The 17,746-nt window shown below is 54.1% G+C and overlaps 1 protein-coding gene across 1 annotated transcript; it reads right to left on the minus strand.

Moving 5' to 3' along the window:
- Positions 1-16: 16 nt before the first annotated feature.
- KCNK15 (potassium two pore domain channel subfamily K member 15) lies at positions 17-5,865 on the minus strand. Its single transcript, XM_045804502.2, has 2 exons — positions 5,545-5,865; positions 17-1,525 (listed from the first exon to the last, which is right to left on the minus strand). The coding sequence occupies exons 1-2, from the start codon at positions 5,825-5,827 to the stop codon at positions 819-821; spliced, it is 990 nt and encodes a 329-aa protein (XP_045660458.1). The 5' UTR covers positions 5,828-5,865; the 3' UTR covers positions 17-818.
- Positions 5,866-17,746: the final 11,881 nt, after the last annotated feature.

The following is a 17,746-nucleotide window of genomic DNA, read 5'->3' on the forward strand; positions in this document are numbered from 1 at the left end:
TGTTCGAAGGAGCACCTTGGGGCGCAGGGCACGTGATCCTTCTAGAGGCGCGCAGTGGGGGCGGGGCATTATTCCAGGTGAGCCCAGTCCTATTACAGAGGTGGAAAGTGAAGCCCAGGTGGGGGATGACATTCCGCACGGGCAGTTCCTAGATGAAGGCTCTTCCCACAGCACGCTGCTGCGTCCAGGGGCCCCAGTGATGCGGTGGCTGTCAGCAAGGCCCCCCTCATCCTGAGGTGGCATGGCCAAGGACAAAGAGCTGCAGGTTTGGGGGAGGGGGGGCGGGTATGCTTCATTCACACACGGGCCAGTCCACACCACACCAACTGAGCAAGAGAATGAACGATCATTTAAATAGTGCAGATTTTTCCACTCCTCCCCACTGGACAGATGTTTCCCTGCCGTCCATCCGATTTCCATGCTTCTCGTGCTGTGAGCGGCGGGCCTCACTGCTAGGATTCCCGCGTCGAAAGTCGCCCGTCTCCCCTGCAACACGGAAAACCTGCCTCTTCTCGCCACAGAAACACGGCCACAGCTGTTTGCACTCCAGAGGGCCAGCTGCTGACGCGGGCCCGTGGAGAGCCTCTCCCGGGAGGCTGGCGTGGCCACGCTTTGCTGAAACAATTTGGACCACAAGGGATTTTCACCTACAGGGCGACTTGAGAGTCGCACTTGTGCTTATGGTGCGGCTTTAATGTATTTCTGGAGAGCAGGGAGGGGCTGGCTGCAGAGGGGAAGGAGGCACTGCCCGTGGCTGAAGACGGCCTTGAGGCCACGGCCCCTCACCCCTCTCCAAGCTCTGGGCCGGAGCCGGGCGGTCAGATGGACTTCCGCCGGGCCGGGGGCCTGCCCGCCCCGCCGCCGCCCACAGTCCCAGGGCTCGAGGGAGGCGAGAAGCCCAGGTTGTCGCGGGCCCCCACCTGCCGCTGGTGCACGCGGGAGGAGACGGAGGAGCCCCCGGCGCGGGCCGGCCGGCGGGGCGGGGAGCGGCCGCGGCTCTCGGGCGCCCCCAGGCGGAGCGGGCTGGAGCGGCGGGCGGCGCGCTCGGGCGCGTCGGTGCTGGCCGCCAGGAAGCGCAGGACCACGAGGTTGAGGAAGGCGCCAATGACCGTGAGCCCCAGGAGGATGTAGAGGAAGCTGAAGGCCACGTAGGGCGGCTTCCTCTGCAGCGCTTCGTCGCTCTGCAGCGCCACGAAGTCGCCGAAGCCAATGGTGGTGAGGGTGATGAAGCAGTAGTAGTAGGCGTGGAAGAAGGTCCAGCCCTCGAAGTGCGCGAAGGCGGCGGCCCCGAGGGCCAGGGTGGCGGCGCACACCAGCAGCCCGGCCACCACCATGTTCTCGGTGGACACGCGCGGCCGCCGCAGCCCCAGGCAGCGCTTGGCCGCCAGCAGGAGGCGCCGCACCAGCGTGTTCAGGCGCTCGCCCAGGCTCTGGAAGGTGACCAGCGTCAGGGGGATGCCCAGGAGCGCATAGAACATGCAGAAGACCTTGCCCGAGTCGGTGCCCGGCGCGGCGTGGCCGTACCCTGGAGGGAGAGCGGAGGGGAGGGACGGGTGAGCGCCGGCCGCGGCCGCCCCGCCCGGGCTCCCTCCCCAGCCCCGGAGCCCGAGCCGAGCCGGCGCAGCAGCTTGAAATGCGGCTTCTAACTAGGTCATCCCCCGCCTTTGAAACCTTGCGTGGCTCTCCCTAATCGCCCCAAATTGTAAACAACCCAGCGTCCCTCAGCCGGGGAAGGATAAACAACGTGCGGTACATCCATACAATGCAGTTCTGTTCCGAACAGAAAGGACTAGGGTTACCTGGCTGCCACAAAGGATGGATCTCAGCTGCGTTATGCAGAGTGAAAGCCAAGCTCAAAAGAGTACATATGGCATGGCCCCATTGAAATGACATTCTGCAAACATTCTGGCAAAACTATGGCGACAGAGAGCAGATCTGTGGTTGCCAGTCGTGGTGCTTGAGGAAGGGGTAACCAGAAAGAGGCAAGACAAATTTGGGGGTGATGGAAGCCTACTCTGTCTTGGTGGTGGCTGCAGTTGCCTGACAGGCCTTCATTTGTCAGAACTGGCAGAAGGCTGCTGCACTGGAAAGTGGTGCATTTCACTGTGTGTAAATTATGCCTTGATTTAAAAATAAAGCAAAATCTTCCATGGTGCCCCAGTCCCCACAGGCTAAAGCATCCACCAGTTCTCACATGGTGTCTGAGCTCCATGGTGATGTGACTCCCCTCCCACCTGTCCAGCCTCACCCCATATTGCTCCCCAACCTGCATGTCCCACCTTCCCATGCCTCTTCTCATGGTTTTTCCTCCCCTGGATCGCCCTTTCCCTCCCTCCCCCTGGTCCACTTCTCCTTCCCACACCCTGCCCCAAGCCAGCCCTCACTAAGCAGTTCTTCAGCCTGGTGTAGCAGTTCTGCCCTGTGGTAGGGGACCTACACGTGAGTGGGCATCCTTGAATCCTGGACCACGGTGCCATCGCCGAGAATAAGCATTCCTGGAGAGAGGAGCGAACACTTTCATGGTATTCTCAAAGGGGTGCGTAACCCAGGAAAAGTCAGGCGGACCTTCCCCCAGAAGAACACGCCTCCTCTAGCAAATGGGCACCATCTGCCAAAATGTAAATAGACAAACCCCTGAGCCGTGCAGTGCCACGGTGAGCAAGCTAGTCCTCCGGAATGCACACGTGTGCAAAGTGAGGTACGCACGAGCGTCGTCACCGAAGCATCGCTGCTCATGGTGAAAACTGGACGACCTGAGCGTCTGTCGAGAGGGGTCTGGTGAAATCAATCATGGTGTCAACCGGATGACAGAACCCTACACAGCAGTGGCTCCAACCAGGGGTAATTTTGCGTGAGGGGGACATCTGCCAATGTCTGGAGACACTCCTGGTTGTCACAGCTGGGAGGCCGTGCTGTGCGCTATTGGCATCTACCGGGTGGAGACCACGGATGCTGCCAAACGTCCCACAATGCACAGGGCAGCCCCTCGACAGAGCTACCCAGTCCAGCATGTCACTAGTGCCAAGGTGAGGAACCCCACTCTACAGCCATGGAAAACATGACACGGCTTTTTTTTTTTTTTTTTTAAATAGCCCAGCGCAGGGCTCAAACTCAGGACCCTGACATCAGGATCTGAGCTGAGATCAAGAGTCCGACACTTAACTGACCGAGCCACCCGGGCGCCCCAAGGTGACACAGGTTTTAGGGAACTTTTAAAAAAATCACCAAAAAACATTAGGTGATAAAAAGCAAGAGGCCACACAGTGTGTACAACCTAAGGTCTGTATAATGGGGGTGTTTTAAAGGAACACATGAGCAGAGAATGTATCTGGAAGGATGCCCACAGAATTGGTAACTGTATTTAATCCAGGGACAGGAATTTATGGGTTGAAGGACAGGGTGAGAGGGAGACTTCCTGTTCATTCTATACTCTTTTGTACCCTGTGAGGTGTGTGTGTGTATGTGCTGTGGGCTCATGTAATTTATTCAAAATATCAACACAATACATGTTTTTAAAGACTTGTGGCTCCACGTCCACATTTCTGTTGCATGGCCCTATCGCTTTGCCTCCATCTGTTATTGGGGGAGCTCCACCTACCCCTAGACTGGGAGCTCCTGGAGGCCAGAGACCATGCCAATCAATTCTCTGTGTCCCTAGTCACGCTGCACAGTCAGCCCTGCACAGAGCCTGACACAGACTAGGGGCTCAATGGCTGTTTAATAATCAATAATCATCATCAGTAATCAAATCAAATCGAAAGAGGTGCTAAGCGTGAGACAGAGGAGCCTCTTTGGCAGTAAGAGGCCCGGCAGTGCTGTGTCCAGCTGTTTGGGGGTATAGCGGGCTTTGACACCGTTAAGCAAGCAATGGTGATAACTAAGCATGCTAGGTACTCTGCATAGATTATTTTACCCTCCCAGTAACTGTATGAGATGATATTATTACCCCCATTCTGCAGAGAAGGAAGTGAGGTTCAGAGCGAGGAAGCTGCCTAAAGGTCACAGGGCCTGAGCCATTAGCCACCCTTCTCCGGCTTCTCAGTGCCTCTCCCATTCATGCAGGGCTCTAACTCCTGGGTTCTGGCGCCTGGCTCTCTGCAAGGCTGGCTTATGCAGCCCGGATCACACAGCACAAGCTAGCGCCCCCAGGTGGCCAGAAAAGGCAAAACTCTGGCTATTTCCACTCTGTCCCTTTCCCCAGGCTCCCAGATATCAGCGAGGAACCGCCAGCAGAGAAGACCAAACGAAGCTCCAGAGTTCTCCAGATAGCGTGGGGGTGGGCAGAAGAGGTGGATGGGGTCCCACCCACTGGGCACGGTGTCTTGGGCTGAGCCCAGGTAGGGAAGTAAGGGTGCCCATGTTGACAGGAGAGGGCATAAAGGGCTGAATGGGAGCTGTGCCCACAGCTGGCAAACAATGAATTGTTATTATTACTAATTAATAGTGCCTATTTAGCCTCGGGCACCGTGCCAAGCATTTTACACACTTGACCTCATTTAAACCTGGCAACCACCCAGTGAGGCAGCAAGAACTGCATTTGCAGTCGAGAAAACTAGGGCTCAGAGAGGTACATCCAATTGCCAGAGAAGACAGGCGGCAACAGAGATGAGAACGGAACTCTGGGCTATGTAATTGCAGAACTCAGGCTTTTAACCCACAGCTCACATCCACTTGCAAGGGCATTATGAAAAAACTTTCTCCAATGCTCAGACTTCCAAAGTGGTGATCCAAGCCCTGGGGGAGGGGGGGGGAATGCCTAGACATCCACAGCTGGGACCTGGAAAGCAGCTGACACCCGGCCTGGAGCCCTGCAGAGCCTGCTTCTCTCCTTTCCTGCTTCCCCAGGCTTCTGCTCAGCAGGTACCAGCCAGACGGTAGCCATGGCAACGGCTGCCGGTCCAGATGCTGCAGAGAAACTGCTCTGGATCCCCGAGGGTGAGGTCCAAAGCTTGTGGTAATCAGTCATTCCTTCAACAAATATTTATTGAGTGTCTACTATGCGCTAGGCTGGGTACACTGCAGTGACTAAGACAGACCAGCTCCCGTTCTCATGGAGTAACAGAATAATTATAATACAAAAATCAATCTCTCTTTTTCAGTGCTTCGTATGTGTCAGACCCTGCGCTAAAACTTTCTGCATACATTATCTCCTTGACAATAATGATCTCAGCACAGCCCCGAGATAAGGCCTATTAGCAGCCCTACTTTCCAGAGGGGGAGATTGAGGCTCAGAGAGGTTAAGCAACTTGTCTGAGGTCACACAGCTAGGGTGATGCAGCCCGGCAAGGAAGCCTCCATCTCCAGCTACTGGCGCTTCGCCCCGCTCCATCTGTCTCCCAGCCCCCGGAGGTTTTCGGAGCACTCCCGCGTGCCACCTCTGGGCGAACTTGAGCGCCTGACTCCTCCCAGCCCCGCCCGCGTGGGACGCCGGCCCCCTTCCGCGGAGGGCTGCTGAAACGACTGGTCCAAAGCCACCCAGCCAGGCAGGGGCAGAGGAGGGGTTCGAGCTCGGGGGGCGTCGCGGGGAGGCGCGGGGCCGCTCACCGATGGTGGTGATGACGGTGATGGCGAAGTAGAAGGAGCCGGCGAACTTCCACTGGCGGCCGGCGCGGTGCGGCTCGGCCTGCAGCGCCAGGCGCTCCAGCTCGCGGTAGTCCTCGGCCGAGAAGCCGTACTTCCTCCGGAACTCGCCGCGCTTCTGGGCCAGCAGCCGCTGGCGGCCGCGCTCCGCCTCGGACTCGAGCGCGTCGAAGACGGCGGCGCCCACCAGCAGGTAGGACAGGATGCACAGGATGAGCGCGGCCGTGCGCACGCTCTGCTTCCTCATGGCGGCGCCGCGGGCCCCGCGCCCCGGGCCCGTCCATGCGCCCCGACGGCCGCCCCGCGCTCTGCCCCGCGCGGCGGGAGCGGGCTGCGGGCGGCCGGACGCAGGGGAGGTGGGGGGGGGGACGGAGGCGGGGCTTCGGGGGGGCGCGGAGGGCCGAGAGGGCTCCTCCTGCCGCCCCGCCCCCTCGCAACACCTGCCTTTGTTTCCCCGCCGGCGCTCCGAGAGCAGGTGTCTCCAAACAGTGCCGGCTGGAGCAGAGCGCGCAAAGCCGGGGTGTGCAGCGGTCCGGTCTCCACCGCTATGGTCCTGTGACCTTGGGCCAGTCATCCAGCAAAATTTCACTGAGCACCTACTCGGACAAACAAGCGTCCTGGGGTACATAGAGCTGATACCCTAGAAACGAGGCTTAGCTAACAGACACACAAAGATCATTGCAGACAAGTGTGAGGAGGGAAACAGTTTCTGGGGGGAGGTGGGCTCTGCCAGCTGAGGTGGTGGGAAAGGCCTCGCTGAGGAGTGACTGGGAAGGAAGTGTCCAAGCAGCAAGTGCAAATCCTTCAAGCCCAGAACCGGTGTGGCTGGAACGCAGGGAATTGGGGTGCTGGGGGGTGGAGGCGCAGGGAGCAGAAGGAAGCCAGAGAGGGAACTTCACACAGGGTCTTACAGGCCCTTCGCGTGGAAAGGCTGTAAGCAGGAAAACAAACAGGCACCAGTGATTTGATTGACATTTTTTCAAAAAGAGCATCCTGGCTGTCCCATGGAAAAGGGGTGCTGGCTAAGAGTGAAGCCACTTAGGAAACTCTGTGGTCCACGTGCATGGTGGGGGGTGGTGCGCACCAGGGGCACGGCACTGGAGCTGCCGAGAAGCCCGTGGACAGGAGATAGGGTGGGGAGCTGGAGCTGGGCACACACAGCTAGCCACATTTCCCAGCATCCTTTGCATTTAGAGCTATCATCAATGGCCTGTGGGCAGAAGTGACCTGTGTCAACTCCCAGGAGGTAAGCTCCTCCCCGGGCTCTGCTCCACCTCTCCTCCCCCACCTGCAGGCTGAAGGGGGGGGTGTAAAGTCTTTAGGAGAAGGCACAGCCCCAAGGATGGTGGAAGGAGCCTGGGTGCCCGAATGACAGCGCAAGGCTGTCCCCACGCCAGGAGCACGAATTCTGAACTTCTGGTTATTGAGCTGCTGAGCTATGGGCTCAGTCTGTTACCCCAGCTGCTGTTACGCTGATTCGTGGAGCAGCAGCACCTGCTGATGGGCTGGATCTGGAGGGCAAAGGGGGACTCCGGATGACCCCTGGCTCCTTGGCCTGAACAGCTGGGTGCTTGGGGAGCCTTCCATTGACCTCACTCCCCAAGGAATCTACTCCTGCCACCCAGCACCAGAGTCCAGGGTGGGTCATTGTGGAGATTCTGAGCAAGCACACGACAGCCTCTCCTGCAGGTGTCTAGAGCACCTGCGTGGCCTGGTCTCTGCTGCAGCCTTGGCATGTATCCCTTGTCCCCCCATCTCTCCTCCAGCCTCTCTCCCTGCAGCCCCTTTGTGATTTTTTTTTCTTCAGTCACACTAAACTATCAGCTCCTTGCACAAACTCTTGCTTTGCTTAGAACAGTTCCCTTCCCATCACACTCAACAGCCCACATTTATCAAATGGCTGCCAGGGGCTAGACGCCGGGTGAAGCGCTTTGCAAGTGTCAATGCATTTTATCGCGACAGTCTCCTTACACTGTAGGCATGGCTGGCGGATGCCCCGTCCATCCTTCAGCTCCCGGTTTACTGTACGTGTCCTTCCCCGGCCCCTCCACAGATAGCCTTCCTCTGTGCTGCCAGAGGCCTCCGAGCTCCTGCTGTTTTGCCTTCGTCCCACTGCAGTGTGATCCCCACATTCCATATCTGTGTTCCTCCTACCTTGGTCACCTCTCTGTCCCCGGCACCCAGCTCGGGCACAGCACACACCGATGAGAGCCGGAGCAGCCTGTAGACGTTAAGGGCCCGGACTCTGCACAGCGACTGCCTGGTTACCAGTGTGCTGCTTACCAGTGTGCAAACATGCACATGACTCAGTGCCCCCCCCCAGTAAAACAGGGTTAGAAAAGTTCCTATCTCATAAGATGCTGTGCACCCCCACCAAAGGTGCCCAATTCTTTCCCTGGCACCTATAAATAGCTTAGGATACACAGCAGAGAGGAGGGAGGGTTGCAGGTGGCATGAAGGTTGCTAATCCGTTGACCTGGTGATGGGAGGTTATCCTGGACTATCTGGGTGGGCCCGGTGTCATCACAAGGGTCCTCATACGTGGACACAGGAGGCAGAAGAGGGACAACCAAGGAGATACGAGAAGGAATTGGCCCGAGGTTGCTGGCTTTGGAGATGGAGAAAGGGGCCACAAGCCAAGGAGTGCAGGTGACTTCGAGAATCTGGAAAAGGCAAAGAAATGCCTCCCTAGAGCCTCCAGAAGGGAACGCAGTCCTGCAAATCCCTCGGTTTTAGGCCAGTGGGGGACCTGTGTAGCCCTCCATCCTACGGAAGTGGGAAGATGGCGCGTTGGTGTTGTCAGGCCGCTGCACTGGCCGTCATTCTTTGAGCAGCAGCAGGGAATGACTTGAGTGACTGTGAGGGTGGAGGAGCCCGTAGGCAGGAAGCACGAAGAAGCATCTGGCCCTGAGGACTCATGTGTTAGCCAGTGTCTCAAATATCACAAGTGAGCGAACGCCCGGGCCCGCAGAGACGTTATAGCGGGTGCTCTGACTCAGCTCTGGGGCTGAATGGGGGGCCTTGCACCCTGCTCCCCTGGGAAGCCAGACTGCAGCTCCGGGGCCCAGAAGCCTCATTTGCAACAGTGGCATCAGCAAGTTTGCTTTTCTGATTCCCGCCCAGCCTTCAGAGGAGCCAGAGCCTGGGCCGTAGTCTCGGCGGCGGGGGTGGGGAAGGTACACCATGAATTTACTGCCCAAGAAGGGTCTGAAAAGAGCCTTCCAGGGCCAGTTAACGAGGCCTGGGCTCACATTCCAGCTCCTCTACTTTCTAGGTGGGTGAATGTGACTAGAACACTTCTCTGGCCTTGGTTTTCCTATCCGAGGAACGCAGGTGATAATAATGCCCACCTCAGAGGACCAGGCCGAGGAACATGAAAGATCTTGTGTGTCATTTTCCAGGAGCCTGGTAGCAGTAGCCGCGAGTCCTCCCTTTGTACAACTGACTGTCTGCTTGTAGATGTCAAGAATTCTTTTTCTATGGGGCACCTGGGTGGCACAGCGGTTAAGCGTCTGCCTTCGGCTCAGGGCGTGATCCCAGCGTTGTGGGATCGAGCCCCACATCAGGCTCCTCCGCTATGAGCCTGCTTCTTCCTCTCCCACTCCCCCTGCTTGTGTTCCCTCTCTCGCTGGCTGTCTCTGTCTCTGTCAAATAAATAAATAAAATCTTTAAAAAAAAAAAAAGAATTCTTTTTCTGGAAGCACGTGTCTGTGCTAGGCATAGTCACAGACATTACTAACGGAGCCCTCACTTGCCAGTGCGGGAAACCAAGGCACAGAGAAGTTGCCCCACTTGCCAAGACTTGAACTCAGGGCCGTGTGGTCCCCAAGGTCATGGTCCTTCCAATACACCACACCGCTTCATCAGGCATCATGCCCCCGGCTTTACCACCCCTCCCATTGCCTCTCTGGCCTCCACCTTCCTCGTCTCGAAGGCGGAGCTGAGAGCCCTGGCAGGCTGCCTGCCCCCACCATCGTGAGGCCCCTGTGACACACAGCTGAGCGGCGTCTTGTCGGGTGTGCCCGCTGGGGGTGGGTGTTGTTGGGGCCAGGGGGGAGCTGTCTGGCCCTCCCGGGCAGGTGACTCCGCCCTGCGCTTGGCGGTTGGGCTCAGCAGCTCTATTTTAAGCCAGAAGAGGTTAGAGTTCGAGGATGTGTATTTCGCAGCTTGCAGAACCGTCAGCTGAGCAGTCACCAAAAACAGCAGCACTCCAGGGCACCCCCTTCAGCTGCCCCTCCCTCCGCCTCCCTCCTCCTTCCTCCTTCGGGAGCCTGAGGGGACCCAGTGATTTTCCTCTGTCCCTTCCTGCCAGAGTCACACGCGTGGCCCCCCAACGAGGCCTTGGATCGTCTTCCAGGGTCCCAGGGTTGTCAGCTTGGAGGACAACGAGGACGGTGATCCCAGTCCCCGGCTGGACCCTGGGTGCCTTTCAAAGAAAGCACTCCACATCCCTGAGGAGTCTAGCGCCTTCTGAAAGCTTTGTGAGCCAGGCAGGCCTTGCGGTTCCCACGTCAGAGAGAAGACACGGACTCGGAGCGGAAGTGGCTGCCACGTAGGGTGGTGCAGGGTAGGGCAGGAGAACAGGAGTTTCTGAGTGAGCCAGACTTCAGTTCCTTCTCCGACAAGCAACTTCACCTTCGAGCCTCAGTTTCCTCATCTGTGGCTTGGGCGTAAGGATATCGGCCTCTCAGTGTTTCTGTGAAGAGTAGATGAAAGTCTGAAGGAGCGCTCAGCACGGAGTAGGTGCCCAGCAAATGTTAGTACCCCTTTTGCCCAACTGATTTTTTGTTTTCCTTTTCCATGCTGCTTATTCCCCAGGCCTCCTGGGATCTTAAAGGATTGATTTTTATAGTTAGAATATAGTTCAGTAATTTCCCAGAAGCCCAGAGGACCCAGGTGTGTTTCCTGATAAGATCTCTCTCTTGTCTCTGTCCTCAAAGAACGATTATTTTGGCCACAGGAGATGGCAGCTGTAACCTTTTGCAGCCTGAGTATCACTTAGGGATCCCGGTTGCAAGAAATCAAAAGCTGCCTCTTGCTAATTTAAAGAACGTTATAGGCAGGATCTGGGGTTCTTGCAGAATCTTCTAGGCACTGGATGACCAACTGTATGGTTCGAGGGACCCAGAGAGACAGAACCTACCACCAGGGAAACACCATAGCCCTACCCAGTGTGGGGGGCACCACTGTTCCCAGGCTAATGCAAATACTACTCGGGGGACAAGTGGCAACTGTCTGAGCGTGACCCTGTCTCTGACTGTTGGGACCCACCAGAGCTGCTCAAAGGATTCCTGACGTGAGTTTGTGGCCATTCAGTTGGAGCCTCGGGGAGTTCTTCACTTTCCTGAGAGTGGGTATCTTTGGTTTAATGGAGAGATTAAAACCTTTTCTCTGGTTAATAATTTTAAAAATGAACGATAGGAGTGTGGGGAGTTATTAAACCATTCTGTAGCCTTTCATGTACGATGGAGAATTTTCACAATAAAATTGTTTTTTAAGAGAATCTTTTCTCTCTCTCCATCCCCACCCCCTTTTGTTCCCGCTCTTCCTTTGGTCTGAGCGGGAGGGTTACTCTGCGGGTTGGAGTGGAAGGACCAAATGGAAGGACATTTACAGAGCAGTTACTAGGATCCAAGTGGGGAGCTGGGCCCTCAGCAGGTGTCTCTTCCTCACACAGGGACTTTTCATCCCACCTCCCAGGGGAGGAAGCTGCCGCTGCTGTCAAGAGGGGAGGGAGCCGTCCTGTCCTGCTGGCAAGCTCTTGCTCCAAAAGGCCACAGTCGTGTGTCCCGTCCCCCCCCCCCCCCCCCCCCCCCGTCCTGAGGATGGCGGTCGTGGCCACATGGCCATTGGGGTTCAGCCATTGCTGACAGGCCTGTCCCTTCTCCTTCTGTTCCAAAGTCAGCATAATGCATTGGAATCAAGGGACATCTGAATCAAAGAGGGCGGGGTTTGATTTCAGATGACATCATTGTCTGGAAAGGATCAAGGCAAAGACATTAAGAGATGCTCGCTCAGCAAGGCATGGGTTAAAGTTAGTGCAGCACAGAGCTGCTCTGTCCCCTGTGGTAGCCACTGGCCCTAGGTGGCCATTGATCTTTACCTTAATTAAAATTCAATTCAGCTTTAAAATTCAGTTCTTCAATCATACTAGACGCATTTCACATGCTCATTCGCCACAATGCCAGGGGCTAGGACATTGGACCGAGCAGGTCAGAGCATCTCCATCATCTCAGAAACTTCCATTGGACATCGCTGGTGTAGGGAGTCAGCACAGACTTTGCGACCAGACTGGCTGCTTTTGAATCCCGGCTCCACCCTTGAGCTGCTGTTATCCTGGGCCTCAGTTCGTTCACCTGTAAAATGAGGCTAATAATCCTATAGAGCCTCCCTATCCAGCTGAGCCTGAACCAGGGGTAGTTGATGAAAACACGGAATTATTTTAAATGATATACACCTTGAACATGAGCCATTCGTATCTTCGAGCGTGGGGCTGCTAATTCACTTTTCACATTGCCCTCTTTACATAAGCTACCGAATCTCTCTTCTGATTTCCAGTTTGGGTTTATTTCAAGCAGAACAAGCATTTGAAGATGTTGTACAGCCACTCGAGTGCAGAATCTCTCTAGATTCTCGTGGCAACTTTTTTCTGGCTCTCTTGTCATTGTTTCTTCCGTGCCTAAATTGACAGTATTTTTTAGCAACTCGTCTCTATCGACTTTTCATGAAAACAAATCTCTTCCTTTCTGCACTCATATTTCATCAGCCTGTGGAATATCGTTACAATAACAAGTGTGGCCGGTGCAAACTGGTTTGGGAACGAACCCAACAGATTCTTGGCAAACGTGCCATTTGTCTTAGCTCAGGCAGCTATAACAGAATACCATAGACTAGGTGGCTTATTTCTCACGGTGACGGAAGCTGGAAGTCTGAGATGACGGTGCCAGCATGCCGGGTTCTTGGGGAAAGCCTTCTTCCTTGTTTACAGACGGCTGTCTTCTCCTTTTCGCTGGCCATGGCAGAGAACAGAGAGGAAGCAAGCCCTCTCCTACCTCTTCCTGTAAGGGCGCTAATCCCATTCGTGATGACTCTACTCTCTTGACCCTACCTCCTGATACCATCATTGAGGATTAGGATTTCAACGGATGGATTTGGGGGCGGGGAGTGTACAGACTTTCAATTCATAACATCATTCTGTGGGGGGAGGGAGCAGAAGGGGGCAAGAACCCCAGAGAGTGGCCCACCAGCTGTAAGCATTCATTCTGTCCCGGGCAGGAGTGTTGTGTTCGGCAGGAATGCAGAACGCGGGTTAGCCTGTTGGGCTGATTAAGAAAGTTTTTTTTGTGGGACACCTGGGTGGCTCAGATGGTTAAGCGGCTGCCTTCAGCTCAGGTCCTGATCTCCTGGTCCTGGATTCGAGCCCCGCCTTGGGCTCCCTGCTCAGGGAAGAGTCTGCTTCTCCCTTTCCCTCTGCCCCTCCCCTGCTCATGCTCACTCACTCTCTCTCCAATGAATAAACAAAGTTTGTTTTTTTTTTAAAGAAAGACTGGTCTGAGAGACTCTTTCCAGACAGAGACTACACTTCCCAGCCTCCTTTGCGTCCTAGCACGACCACGTGACTCGTCCCCACCAATGGGGTGAGAGTGGGAGTGGGCGTGCTGAGTGTCATCTCCAGGCGGGGCCTTTAGGGAGAAGGTGAGCTGCTCCGTCCCTGCCTGCGAGCTGGCTGCAGGAGGCCCTCAGGCCCAGGAGCTCCGCGGAGCCACAACCTGTATGCCTCCTGGCTCACCACACGAAGGAACTCCAGCCAGAAACCACCTGCCTTGGAACATCATGTGAGTAAGAAATAAACTTCCATTGCGTTGAGCAGCTGAATTTTGGGGTTTGCTTGTTATAGCAACTGCCATTACCCTAATTAATAAACTTACTGAATTGGGCTGTTGTGAGGATGAAATTTGATGACTATACGTCACAGACTCTTAAATGAGACTTTAATTGTTGCCTCATATATCCAGTTAAAACCTCAAGGTGCTAAATGCCCCCATAGTCCAGAAAGCCACAAGACCCATGTCTGTAGGACCTCCTGAGGGACGTCATACCAAAATTCTCCTACCCCATCCCTGCCCCCTCAGCATAAGCAGAAGATTTTTCCCCATAAGCAGAAGATAAGAATTTGAGAATGATTTTCTAGAGTAGGGAGAGAAATGACATACCTTTTCTTTTTCTGTTTTCTTGGGGAAAGAAGAAAGGGGTACGCCCCTTGTCCTGAGAGATTCTGCTGGTAGAGATTTGGGGTTCCTGCCAGAAGTGGTGAGTGGTATCTGATTCTCTACTTATCAAGCAGGCTTGCACATCTGCCCCGTGTCTGTTTGAGCCCAGAGAAAGTGGTTCAAGAGAGATGGCAGGGCAGGCGGGGGGGAGGGAGGGTGCGTCCTGCACACTCAACCATTTGGCCGTGCGAGGATGGGCGAGCTTCCCATGAGCTGAGTAGGTGCTGGGCCATCTGCTCAGTATCCTGCCCAAACGGGATGATTGTTTTGCTTTCCAGGAAAGAGGACTCTGGCAGAAAGAGGCTGGGAAGTGTACTTTGGGGACAGAGTTTGAGAGAGGTCAAGGGGTTCTGGGTCTCCCCCAACAGACAGGGGACCACTACAGGGGCCCTGAATAGCCTCGTCATGTGACCCAGAGATACCAGCCTTTGAACACTTGCCACACAGAAGGAATTTATCCCCCTGAGAGGACCTGAAGCAACACCAGCTAGATTTTTGTCCCCTTCCCTCCACTGTTCCTTTCTGGCCTCATAAACAGAAGCCAGAACTTGGATGGGGTGGGGGTGAGAAAGGTGTGAAAGGGACCCTCACACCACTCTCAGGGCTGCAGAGGACTATAAGGCAGAGATTAAGGGCAAGATTCTGGAGCCAGACAGCCTGGGTTTGAATGCTGTGTCTATAACTTACTAGCTGTGTGACCTGGAGCAAGTTACCTCACCTCTCTGGGCCTTCGTATCTGTAAGCTGGTATTAATAATAGTACCCACCACATGGTGTTGCAAGGTGCACCTCGTTAGGCCACTAACAGGTTAAGTTAAATAGCAATGCATTCTTGAGGTGAAGGGTCAGTCCTGATTAAGCAGAAACGTTCAATAGGATATGGTGAGATGTTCAAGCTAGACTGGAAGGTGCAGGCAAGGAGAGGTTTGACAGAATGTATTCGAAGCCAGTGGTTGAAGAAAAACTAAACCCATTTCTGTGTGTCCTTCCCCAAGTTCAGATTACTCAAGAAACCAATGATATAGGTCAAGTATTTAGATCAATTTGGGGCACACTGAAACCCTCAATACATGTTAAATATTGTTATTCGAACTTCTGCCAGGTTGGGGATCAAATCCTCTCTAAGCTTGATTAGTTTGAGGCGATAATACAAATCGCGATTTTTGTGGTCTCCTACTTTTTGGTCTTCGTAAACCACCAAATTTCATAAAATATGGGTGAATTCATGTTAAGACTCCCAACTCCCATTTGCAAAGTAAGAACAATGGGGGAAAAATCCACAAGTATTATTTATAATCACCCTCAGCTTATAAAAGAATGAATTTCATAACCCCTCCAATTAGGAAGGTCATCAGTTCAGAGTAAAGGACAATGCTACAGATGACATCCATTTAACTTAATGAGATTCCACCATGTTGACCTTATTCGTAGTCCCAGTTCACAGGCTGGTGTCGGAAGACCTCACATACCAATGACATAGAGTTCGCAAGCATCTAGAGCTCTTGTCCCCTACCCTCATGGCTGGCCTGTAAGACTGGGACCGTGGTATACATTTTCTTTATGAGGCTGTTGTGGCTCAGCGAGCTTGGAAGACTCGTTGAGGCTCACCCAGAGCCTCAGTGATCCTGGAACAGACTCGTCTTTTCCTCTGGGTTGAATACATGTTGCAGGGGCCTCCACACGGTCACCCAGGGACCCAGGCTCCTTCTTTCTTGTGGTTCCATCATGCCCTAACGCAGAGACTCTTATCCTGGAGATGAGGGGGCTGGGGATGGAATTTAAAGCAGTATTAGCCATACCTACTTGTTGCCAGTAGAAATCACAGGGACTTTCACATCTCATTGCAGTTACCGCAGACATGCCAAAATACTCCTCTCCTCCTTATCCATCACACTGAAAGTACAATAACTAGGCTCGATCTTATTTACTGTGTTAAAAGAAGAAGGATATATGTAGTTGTCTCAACCTCTTTGTTTTAGTGAGCATAGTTGGATCATTTGTTTCCCTTGTAATGCCATATATTTTATTTTATGCATGTAATATTACTAGTCTGAGAAGGAGATCATAGATTTTTACCAGCATAGGCTCACAACCCTCTTGGGAGCTTCCTGTTTGTAGACTGAAGCCGGCCCCCATATGCAGAGGGCAGGGAGAGACCCAAGGGAGAGGCAGGCCACTCCAAGGAGGTAGGTGGCAGTTTTAATAGTAGCCAAGGGAACTCACACACGAGGCTCGTCTTGGGCAGCAGCAAGACTAGTGGCTCCCTGCACCAGCCCGCCAAATCTTAAAAGCTTATAAAGTGGCTCTACCTGGGCTCAGTCACATACGCCGTGCAGGTGTTTTCAATGCCACATCACCATCTCAAGACTGCGTCCTTGGAATGGTCTCTGGGAGTGGGGAAGGCAAGTGGAAGCCACATTCCAAGGACCGGGGAGGGGGTGGGGAGCCTCTGAATGCCGGGTGGGCTCAGGGGTCAATCTGTAGTCACGTGTTTTTGATCGTGTTCCCCAACAACCTGAGAAGACCTAGGCTCCTGAAGAACAGTTAGTGTTCTAGAGCCTTGAAGTCCTCCACTGGGTCCCCTGCATGGGACCAGCAGACGGGGCAGAGAGGGAGTGTGGTGGATTGTACAGGGGGCTTATGGTTCAGATCTGGAATCATAGCCCAGGGCCAGACCTTAGTCACCTGGTCAAAGATGTGGTCTCTCTCTGGGTGCCCAGGAGGAAAAGAGAGACAGTTTGGAGAACAAGCAGCCAGCCTCTGCCCCATTATCACGTCACTTCCAAGGACTCAAATTTGAGGAGACCCTGGGACCCTCGTCTCAGTGATTTCTGTGGGAGGCAGGTGCTGGGCAGCAGGGGCCAGTCTTGCTTGCCTCACCTGTAGGTACGTCAAATCTGATGTGGCAGGGAGGTGGTGCTGGGGGCAGCCGAGGCTGCTTTTCTCAGATCTTCCTTCTGTTCTTCCAACATACTGTCTGCTTTGTGTCCCAAGAACGCACAGTCTGTTGGGGGCTGGTGAAATTAGGACAAAATGTACATCCTTGAAAATATAATTATAGCTCCATGTTTGTAGAGCTTCAGTTTGCCAAGCACTTTCATAAGCCTGGACTTATCTGGTCCTCACCACAGCCCTCGAGCAAGGCAGGGCAGAGATGACCGTGTCCACTGCAGCTGGAAACGGCTCAGAAAGGAGAATGAGATGCTCAAGGGTCCCAAACCAGAGGCAGAATCGGGGCTGGAACCCAAGTGTCCGTCACCATTCAGCAGGCACGTGGTAAACACCTACCATGTGCCAGGTCCTGTGCTGGCTTCAGGGACACAAGGATGAATCAGAAATCTACTTGGCTTCTAGGGAGCAAAGCCCAACAGAAAGCCAAGAATAGACTGGTAATTACACTGCCATTATACAATTATATCTGTCAAGACTCTTTTAGTTCAAGTGATAGAAACCCAACTCAGACTCGTTTAAATATAAATGGAATTTATTAGTTCACATAACTGAAACGTTTAGGGATGTATAACTTCAGGCATGGCTGGATCCAGCAGCTCAAGCCCTATTGCCTGGCATCTGTTTCTCTTAATTACTTGGCTCTGTGTGATTTTATTTTTGAGGCAGTCTCTTCTCAGGGTGGCAGACATAGCCTCTGGCAATCGAAGGCTTACCCTGTAATAGTTTGGCTACTTGAGTCAAAATGGTGGTAACCCTATCCCAGTTGTTCCAGAAACAGTTTTGAGGCTTTGCATGGAATGGCCGAACCACCTACCTGACCTGTTCATGCCATTCTGGGTGCAGGTAATGTGGGGGTGGGGTGCGGGCATTAGATCGAAGGAGCCTGAGTCTCTTAATCATTTTGTGGAGGAGACCACCTTCCAGAAACACCTGCTAGGAATGTGA

The sequence above is a fragment of the Ursus americanus genome, chromosome 22 (assembly GCF_024610735.1).
Source record: "Ursus americanus isolate L20-20 chromosome 22, mUrsAme1.1.p, whole genome shotgun sequence".
NCBI lineage: Eukaryota > Metazoa > Chordata > Mammalia > Carnivora > Ursidae > Ursus > Ursus americanus.